Source organism: Crocuta crocuta, unplaced genomic scaffold (assembly GCF_008692635.1).
Source record: "Crocuta crocuta isolate KB4526 unplaced genomic scaffold, BGI_CrCroc_1.0 scaffold675, whole genome shotgun sequence".
In the NCBI taxonomy this organism is placed as follows: domain Eukaryota; kingdom Metazoa; phylum Chordata; class Mammalia; order Carnivora; family Hyaenidae; genus Crocuta; species Crocuta crocuta.
Window position 1 is genome coordinate 3,841,742 of NW_027528796.1, and position 10,011 is coordinate 3,851,752.

At 53.2% G+C, this 10,011-nt stretch overlaps 1 protein-coding gene across 1 annotated transcript in view; it reads left to right on the top strand.

The window, feature by feature from the left end:
- The window catches only part of C2CD2 (C2 calcium dependent domain containing 2), a 44,861-nt gene that overhangs the window by 3,191 nt on the left and 31,659 nt on the right, over positions 1 to 10,011 (top strand). Inside the window, exon 3 of the mRNA XM_077755373.1 lies at positions 8,473 to 8,592. Coding sequence (XP_077611499.1) covers positions 8,473 to 8,592 — 120 coding nt within the window. The remainder of the gene's footprint in view (positions 1 to 8,472; positions 8,593 to 10,011) is intronic.

Sequence of the window (10,011 nt, forward strand, 5' to 3'; positions counted from 1 at the left end):
GCCCAAATGCATTGAAGCCTCCGTCAGCTTCGCTGTGTATTTTCTCTGCTCCTGTGGTTCGCCCTCGGGGCCGCCCGCAGAGCTTATAGAGAAACGCAGATGTGTGGTGTCAAGGACGTTACCTTCGCTTCCTGAGCCGCTCCGTATGCTCAGCCTGCATCGTTCTCATCTCCCCACCTTAGCCCTGATGAGGGACGTGGGATGGCACTCGAGTCAATGACAGGGACACAGCCAGCCTGGACCAAGGCGGCCGAGTGCCGAGTCACATCTTGGTCATCCGGATGGGAGTGGGGCCTCTGATCTCCCTCTGGGAGCACCTGCCCGACTCCTGTGTGGCCCTGAGCCCCGCGGGCCGCTGAGGAACAGAACCTGGCTGGCCCCGCTCTCTCGGTCCCCTGTACCGGACCTCTTCCTGCAATCCCAAAGACCCCAGGGGCCAAAGTAATCACCTTGGAGCCTTCCCAGGCCCCCGGGTTAAGGGCACAGCTGCACACGACATCCCCCTTCGGATGCCAGTCTCCAGCCTGGGCCGTAAAGTGGGGGATTCCCACTCCTCAGGTTTGATGCTTTGCTGGAACAGCTCATGGCATGCGGGAAGGCAGCTTATTTCCTTCCTATTACTGGTTCCCAGCACTGGGAGAGACTCAGAACAGCCCGAGGGACAGATGCACGGGCAAGGGATGGGGAGGGCCCCCTCTCCAGGCACCACACCCTCCCCACACCTTCTCCTGTGGCCGGACCCAGAAGCTCCCCAGATTCCACCATCGGGGGGTTTCTATGAAGGTTCCAGTATTCAGGCATAATTGAGTAAATCACTAGCAAATCACGACTGAACTCCGTCTCCAGCCCCTCTCCCCTCCCCGGAGGCCAGGAGTGGGGCGAAGTTTCCAGCCCCCTGATCGCGGCTGGCATTCTGGTAACCCGCCCCCCTCCTGAAGCCACGCGTGGGCCCCCAGCCACCAATCATCTCCATGGCACACAAAACACTCTTATCATTTGGGAGATTCCAATGGTTTTAGGAGCCGGGAGCCGGGGACAAAGACCAGATATGTATCTCAAGCAGTAATCCCTGCAAGGTGTTGTGGGTGGTGGATTTTTCTGCAGGAATTCTGTCCTTGGAGGGAGCCTGTGCTCGCCTGGTGGGACATCTCTCTGTCACATCCCTGTCGCTTTGGCTCACTGCGTGCAGGCTCGGCCGGCCTCGGCGGGAGGCAGGACCCAGGCACTCCCAGCCGGGCCCTCTGCACCAAAGGCATCGCCTGTAAACTTTTCTCCCGGGACTCTCTCTGCCTTCTCTTCCAGTCTCAACATGCGCTGAATATATTTGTTTCTCCCAGACTGTAATTACCCTGTTACACAAGAGCGACGAATGTCTACCTACGTTTCTCTCTCTGCACGTGTCCTGGGAGAGTTTTGCTCCAGAATGTTTGACCCAGAAAAGGAAACCCTTTATTTCCCCAGCGCACGTGGCCGGAGAGCCAGCCCTTCCTCCGCGAGATGTCCCAATAGCCCTTCCACGGCAGGTCCGTGGGCGTGGAAACTCCACGCCTGATTCTGGGGGGGGTAAGAGGCCTACGAAGGCTGTGCGGAAGCCCTTCCAGGATGAATCAGGCTTTGAGAGTCGTGCTGTGACAGGCACCGCTGACAGAGCCGTGCGTTTCCTTTAGGGAGCGTGGTGCGTCTCTTTGGACGTAACGGTCATTCAGAAAGCTTGCTCGGTGCTGGAAGCCATCTTCGGGGGCTGTGAAGGACGTTGGCTTTCTTGGTGTGAGGCTGGGTGGCCTGCGGAAAGCATTAATTATCTCCGCCTGCAGTGCCATCCCGAAATAGAGGCTTCTAATGGTATAATGATCATCTGAAGGTTATGGTTGTAAATAGATGTAATAACCCACTCAGCATGGAGAAGCCCGGAGACACTGGCTGGGTCTGGTTTGTTTGAGTGCTTGCTTCTCTCTCTGAGCAGTAGGAAGGTGGTGCCTGCTGAGGATGCTTCCTTCCCTGTCTGGGGTGTGGGAAGAATGAGAGCCAGCCCGTGTCCTGGCCCCCGATGCTCTCAGCTGTGACCAGCCCTGGGCCGCGGGCTCCGTCTCTCCTCATTAGACTTCACGACACTTCTCTGCCGGAGCAAGTATCATGCCCATTGTACAGAGGAGGAAACTGAGGCAGAGATGCTAAATCCCTTGGCCAACGTGACTCGGGGCTACTAAGCAGGAGAGGCTAGAGTTGAACCCAGGTCAGCCTCCAGGCCGAAGTAGGGCGCACCGCGGTCCGTGTCAGCGCTGTCCTGCATGTTTTTGAGGTGTTTCACATCTGCTCCCGCCCCTGCCCGACCGTGAGAGAGACAGCGGAGAAGGGAGGTGAGAAGGAAGGGAAGGAACTCACCTTTGCTTCTGTAGAATGGAACAAACAGAGCTTAGACGGTTCCATGGATTCCCCCCTCCCCCAGAATCTTGTCCCGCATTGTATGTCGGGACCCCACAGCCGGCACGGGCTGTATGTCGTATACTGCGGGCGCCTGTGTTGGCTACGTGAGGCTGTTACATGTTGGTAGACTGAGATGTATACTCCGAGAGGGCCCGGGGTCTCCTGTGCTCTTCCCAGGCCTTGGGGGCCCTCGGTTTGCAAGCGTGGTGCAGTTCTGGGTCGTCTGTGGTTGTGTCCCCACCTACAAACAGGAAGCCTGGTCGTGTTTTGGTTTTTGGGTTTTGTTTTTTTGTTTTGTTGTTTTGCTTTGAGTGACTTGAAACTCCAGGCACCCCATTAGCCTGGTTTTATGCAAAAGTGCTAACAGGTTGTGAAATTGTTTTGAACCGGGGTCCTTCCCAAGGCAGGCGTGGCGATGCCTCACCGGTCCTCGCTGTCAGCGCAGAGCCTGATGCAGGACTTGATCGCACGAACCAGAGAGATGAAGGACTTGAGCCGAAATCGGAAGTCGGACGCTTCACCGACCGAGCCTCCCGGGTGCCCGCCTCCCGCCTTCGTTGTAAAGGGGACGTGTTGTGTGTGTGTGTCGTGTAAACACAGGGTTGATGAAAGAGAGTGTCACGTTCGCCGAGTGTGAAGCTGAGGCCCGCAGTGAACCACGTCGGGCAGTAACAGTGTCCCTGGGAGGGAATTCTCCCTGGGAAGCCGTGTTGTTCATTGTGAAGCGCCCCAACGAGCGGAGGCAGGGGAGGGCTGCTGGGGCACGATGTCGAGCCCGTGCGGCCGGGGGCACGCCCGTCAGTGCCAAGGGCGCCGGCCCAGCATTCCATGGGTTGGGCTGCCGTCTTGTTCCCGGCCTAGTTCATCTCTCCCTGGGCGACAGGATTAACTTTGTCGATGTTCTCATCATATTGCCCTCTAACGGGTTTTATTTTGGTTTGGTTTGTTTTTTTAAAGTGTATTTATTTATTTTGAGATGGGGGAGGGGCAGAGAGGGAGACAGAATCCCAAGCAGGCTCCGCGCTGTCAGCACAGGGCCCAACGTGGGGCTCGATCTCATGAACTGCGGGAAGTCAGACGCTTAACCAACTGAGCCACCCAGGGCCCCCTAATGGATTTTACTTGTTATCTTCTTATTAAAAAACACATTTTTTAAAATGTTTATTTTTTTGCGACACAGAGAGATACAGCGTGAGCAGGGGAGGAACAGAGAGAGAGGGACGCAGAATCTGAAGCAGCTCCAGGCTCTGAGCTGTCAGCACAGAGCCTGACGCAGGGCTCGAACCCACAAACCATGAGATCATGACCCGAGCTGAAGTCGGACGCTTAACCGACTGAGCCTCCCAGGCACCCCTAATGGATTTTACTTTTTATTTTTTTTTTTATTTTTTTANCTTTTTAAATTGAGTCTCTATCCCAGAGTAGCATAGCCTGGTGCTGCCGTAAAGAGTATTTACAGAGGTGAGTGTAGAGAGCAGAGTTGGGAGCTCTGAGTGATTGATTAGTGAAGGGGCTTTATGTCCACTTCATTCTGGATCTCTTTCCTCAGGATGCTGGAATGCGTGATCACAGACAGATCAGTGACCTCAGCCCTTCTGAGGCGTTTTCAGGGCTGTGTTCCTAGTTCTTGTGGGGACAGAAGTAATTACATTATTTCCAGTTCTCTAGAGTGTTCTAGGAGGAGAAGGCGCTGAGGCAGCGGTACAGAAAGCTTAATTGGAAAGGAACGTGGAAAGAGTGCCCTGAGATGTGACGCCATCATAGGCCTCTCTCTGGCAAGCGTCAGCGAAACGCAGGCGTGCCCCGGCCTGGGACTCTTCGGCCCCGAGTCTACCCAAAGGAATACCGTTTCAAGATAAGAACCTATTTGTGGAGGGGTGTGACCGTCGGAGCCTGTGGTCTGGAGCTGGAGAGAGCACAAGAGAGTGAATGAAACGCCCCCACCCTCCATCTGTTCTGTCCGGACAATTTACAGGGATGTGTGCTTGCCCTCCCGTTCCCGTGATGCATCCCTCCCGGCCTTCTCTCTTGGTCTGTGGGAGGGGCCAGGCCTACCCCGTTGGGCCCGTCACCCCATGGAGTCCATCCTCCGTGATGCTCTCTTCTGTAGAGAGGAACGGGGTTTATCTGGAACACACAGTTTGCTTTTTGTTGGCACGATTTTGAAATGGTTTATGTAATCAAGTTGTCTGCGTGCTTTGGCAGAAAGGTCTCCAGCGTCAAGCAGGTGGGCTGGTGGCTGTCTGGGTTCAGGGGGCCCTTCCTGTGCTCCCAGATCAGGGCTCGTGGGAGTCCCACCCTGGGGCTGCAGGGCAGGTCTGTTCTCGGGGAAGTGCTTGGGCCCACCGCAGATACTAGACCTTGTTTCTACCGAACTTAAAAAAAATGTTTAATGTTTATTTATTTTTGAGAGAGAGACAGAGCACGAGCAGAGGAGGGGCAGAGAGAGAGAGAGAGAATCCCAAACACAGAATCCCAAACAGGCTTCAGGCTTCGAGCTGTCAGCACAGAGCCGGATGCGGGGCTCGAACCCACGAACCGTGAGATCGTGACCTGAGCCGAAGTCGGACGCTTAACTGACTGAGCCACCCAGGGGCCCCTATTTTCTATCTCACTTTAAAAGTCCAAGATCAATATCAGACTACCTAAGTGGGAAGCCTGACAGCTCAGGATCGAATAACTGTGTTTAAACAGCTCCGTGTAATTGGGGTGCTCTGAGGAGCTAACCTGAAAACCCCCGAAGGGATCCTCATACACACGGGCGTGTTTGGGGGCGGGGAGACTCTGAGTTAACAGCGGGGTCTCTGCCTGTTTGTCCTTATTGAGGCAGAGGTCAACCCTGGACATTCTGGCCACCGGCGAAGGCTGACTCGCTGGAAGAACGTTGTATCAGGTGGCCCTGCCTTCTGCCCCAGGAGGGGTCCCCTGTGCGGTGGCGAAGGCCAGCCGCCCGCCGTTCTCCGGGCTTGAGAGACTCTAATCTCCATTGCGGATAACACCTTAATGCACTAAAAGAAGATTACTTATTTTGAAAGCCTTTCCATTTTGTTCTTGTCCATTTGACAAATGGGGCATTATTGTTCCCAGGGTGGCAGGGGGCGGAGGCTGGCCGGGACAAGGGTTTGGCCCTCATCATTGTCCCTCCAGCTGGGCTCACAGCCACAGCGCCAGTAGCGTTTTGTTTGGCCACGCGGAAATGTTGAGGCGGGCTCAGACTGTTGATTTAGTTAGCTTCTCCAGCTGAGTGTTGGAGGGAGACCTCTCTGTGTGACGGGTTTTATTTAGGGGGTCGGGACCCGTAGGACTGGGAAGACTCTGCAGTTGGTCGGAGTCCATAGTATTGCACTTACTTTCTTGACGTGACTTGAATACTGATTATGACCACGGGAGCCTTGCATTTGAGAAGTTTAAAGCCTTTTTAAATCTAAATCTGCTTGTTGATTTATTTGTTCTTTTTTAATTTTTTTTTTTTTAATTTTTGAGAGAGAATGAGAAACAGAATGTGAGTGAGGGAGGGGCAGAGAGACGGAGACACAGAATCTGAGACTCCAGGCTCTGAGCTGTCAGCACAGATCCCGACATGGGGCTCGAACCCATGAACCATGAGATCATGTCCTGAGTCGAAGTTGGACGCTTAACCGACTGAGCCCCCCAGGAGCTCCTAAATTTTTTTTTAATTTTAGGCAATCTCTACATCCAATGTGGGGCCTGAACTCACAACACTGAGATCAAGAGTCCCATCCTCCACCAACTGAGCCACCCGGGAGCCCCTGATTTCTTTGTTCTTAATCAAGTGCTCAGGCCATCTATGTATCAAGGAAGAGAGTAGTGGGAAGCTTTCTGAAGAACTGGACACAAAGGAAAACCAACTCGTTCTTGCTCAAGAGCACTAGTGAAGCCTTAGGGTTTTCTGTTGTTGTTGTTGTTGTTTGTGTTTGTTTTTTATTTTTTTATTTTTTTTATTTAAAAAAAAATTTTTTTTTAATGTTTTATTTGTTTGTAGGAGAGAGACAGCATGAGTAGGGGAGGGTCAGAGAGAGAGGGAGTCACAGACTCTGAAACAGGCTCCAGGCTCTGAGCTGGCAGTCAGCACAGAGCCCGACACGGGGCTCGAACCACGAACCGTGAGATCATGACCTAAGCGAAAGTCGACGCTCAACCAACTAAGCCACTCAGGCGCCCCTGTGTTTGTTTTTTAAATGTTTATTTATTTTTGAAAAGAGAGGGAGGGAGAGGGGGAGAGAGCGAGGGGAAGGGCAGAGAGAGAGGAGGAGAGAGGATCTGAAGCAGCACAGAGCCTGACATGGGGCTGGAACTCACAAACCTCAAGACCATGACCTGAGCTGAAGGTCTACCGACTGAGCCTCCCTGGCATCCCGGAGCCGTGGGGTTTTATTGGTTAAATTCTAGTTAGCTTAGTAGAGAAGTTCCCAAAGACATAACAGAGGCAGGCACCCTGTGGTGTTTTGCCCAAAGCCGTATAGAGGCCCAGGCTGTTGCGACCAAGGACAGCGAATGCTCTCCGTGTCATGTCATTTGTGCACGTAACTCCTCTGGCATGAAACTATGTTCCTCCAGAAAGGATTGTTTACAGAGCATTTATTTTTAAAATGAATAGACGACATTTCTTACACAAACATTTTTTTGTTCCAACCTTTTGTGAACTCGAGAGAGGCAATGACAGGCTGAAGATACATAAACTCATCTGCATAGACCTGGCTTCTGAGGGCGACTTGCCCAGAATGGGTGCAGTCGGTCGGTGCAGTGTCTGCTGGTGCCGAGAACAGGCAGGGCTTTCTTTTGTCATCCTGTGCCATCGAGGCCTTCCATGGCAGACGTTGGAAATGGACCCCTGCTGGGGGGCGGGGTAGAGTCTAGAGTCGTGCTGGGTCTTTGCGGGAGGGGCTCTGGACTCAGGGCCGCTGGGTTGGGAAGGAAGGAGTTAGCTGCGGATGAGAAAGAGGAAGGGGGCAGAAGTCCCAGCCTGAACCTTGTGAAATAGCCGGCCTGACAAAGCAACTGTTTTGATGATCTTTCCACTTGGTTTATTTTAAATTCTGACAAATCCACCAGAGAATTAAAGAATTTTCTTTTCCTTCCCAAGTGGCAGCCTGCAGTGTTCCCTTGGGAATGCGGGGTACCCTCCTGCATCACACCCAGCCTCCTGACCGCTCGGCTCTGGCCAGGCTCATGGGCCACCTGCCGGACACCCCTCTCCCCGCCCCCCTGCCCAGCCCTTCTTCCCGCCCGTGCACACCTGGCATCTGCCTCTAGTTGTCCCCAGAGACTTGCTCGGCAACCTTCCGGGCAGGGTGACCCCTCCTTCTAGAAGATTCTCTCCGATAGAGGGATTCTGTGGCAGAAACTTGATATTTCTCTGTTCGGTAACAGCTCTCTCTAAAACGCTTTGTGGGTTTGATCAGGAATACGATCTGGTTTATTCCCGGTGTAATTACTCGTCTTTGTCTTCTGGGTCCTTCAGCGAACTCATTTTGTGATTCTGCTTTTGTTCAGGCCATATACTTTCCTAAGTGTTTAATGTTTCATATGTTCTTTGAGTTTTCCCCGTATCTTTGAAAACCACAATAGGTTAAGAATTATTTAGGTGGAAACAGCTTCTTGTGTCCTGGGTATATTTTGAAATTTTGTGCTTATAACATCTATCACTTGTGTTCTTTCTAAGGCTCATTTTTAGTGAGCAGAGACGGCTAATGGCTTTTACTCCATACGTACGTGGAAACGTCTGGGGAATTTTAAGTCAGCTGGTGGGGAGAAATAGAACACAGTCTCAAGGGAAAACTTTTTGTGTGGAAAGAATATAACAGCTACGTTTTAGCTCTGGAGAAATGTATCGGGAAGAAAAGATTTGTGGTATTGTTTCCAGTTTTCAAACTGCTAAGTAATAGAAAATACGTGAATGTGGGTATTTATCCAGGTTTGGAACTCTAAATTCTCGCCCTTGCTAACTCTTAAGGTCTGATCATTGCATTCAATGAAGCAAAGAGGTAAACGAAGGAATTCTCCTGTCATACCTTGTGCGTCCACCAGGTGGTGTCCTGTCACGTGGTGGGCGAGGCTGTTCAGTTCCTGGTCAGTGTGGGGCCCGCCTCCCCGGAAGACACGGGGCGCCAGCTCTACGGTGTGCGGCTCTCCCCGTTTCACTTACAGGTGAGTGTGGGTAGATGGAGTGAGTCACGGGAAGACGGTGCTCGTGAACCTGTGGGGCGGGCATGGTGTGATCACGGGGCTCTGATTTCCTAAGATTTTACTAATCATTTATTTCATAGTTTAAAAGCCTTCTGTATTATATTATATCTGCAGGAAATCAAGTGTGCGTGTTATGTATATGCACACACACATATACACACGTGCATACGTGCACACATACGTGTACACACAGGGACATGCACACGCAGACGCACGCGCGCACACACGCACACACAGACACACACACAGATAAAATGAACTTGGAGGTTGCCATTCACCGAAATTGGGAGACTTGGCGTTTTTCAAGGCATTTCTACAGACCCGGGGTGTGGATGGCAGGTAGGACGAGGCGAGTGGCATCTGAGACAGAGGACAGCTGTTCCGCTTCAGGACCCAGGGCTGGCCGCCAGCCGTCCTCTGCAGCTCAGCAGCTGGGCATTCCTGGTTGTAGTTTTTGGAAAAAGTCAACTTTATTTATTTTTAATATTTATGTATTTTTGAGAGAGAGACAGAGCATGAGCAGGGGAGGGGCAGAGAGAGAGGGAGACAGAATCTGAAGCAGCTCTAGGCTCTGAGCTGTCAGCACAGAGCCCGACATGGGGCTTGAACCCACGAACTGTGAGATCATGACCTGAGCCGAAGTCGGACACTTAACTGACTGAGCCCCCCAGGCGCCCCTGTGTACGCTTTTCTTACACAGACATGGTTTGCATTCCCAGGGCGAACAAGATTTTCTGGCTACCTCGATGGCCTTTTTCTGAGATCCGGCGGCCCCTCCCCAGCACCCCCCCCAACACCTCCTTTCTGAGAGTTGAGGAGGGTAAGCGCTACAACATGCACTTGTCAGTGGTTAATGCCTCCTGGCTCCCTGCCCCCCACCCCAGAATTTGGGACAGTGTCATTGGAAAATCCCTCCGGAGTCTGGGACCCATCCGCCCAAACTTTACCTCCTGTTTCCGAACAGAGCGAGGAAGCTCCGTCGGGGAAATGGGGTTTCTGAGACGTTCTGCGCCGCCCTGAGCAGCTCAGACACGAGTGACGCCGCTGTGTCTTTGGTCTCTTGGCGCATTAGACCCGCCCTGTGGACCCCCTCGCGCACAGGGAGCAGCTGGGGGAGGACGGGTCCTCGCTCAAGGCGGGGACACTGTGGTCCTCTGTTGTTCCCCAGGTACCCGGCCCCACGGGCTGCCGGGGCTGGAGGCCGACTCGGGGGCTGCAGCGAAGCGCGCTTCTCCCTGGGGACCCGGGGTCCCAGGGCCCGGGGGGGCTTCGCTCACTTTGCCCTGACGCTAGCGTGAGCAGGGGCTCCTGAGTAGTCGCTGCTACCACAGCGGCTCCTTCCTCCTTGGCTGGGAGGTGGGGGGGGGGGAGGGAGGGGGG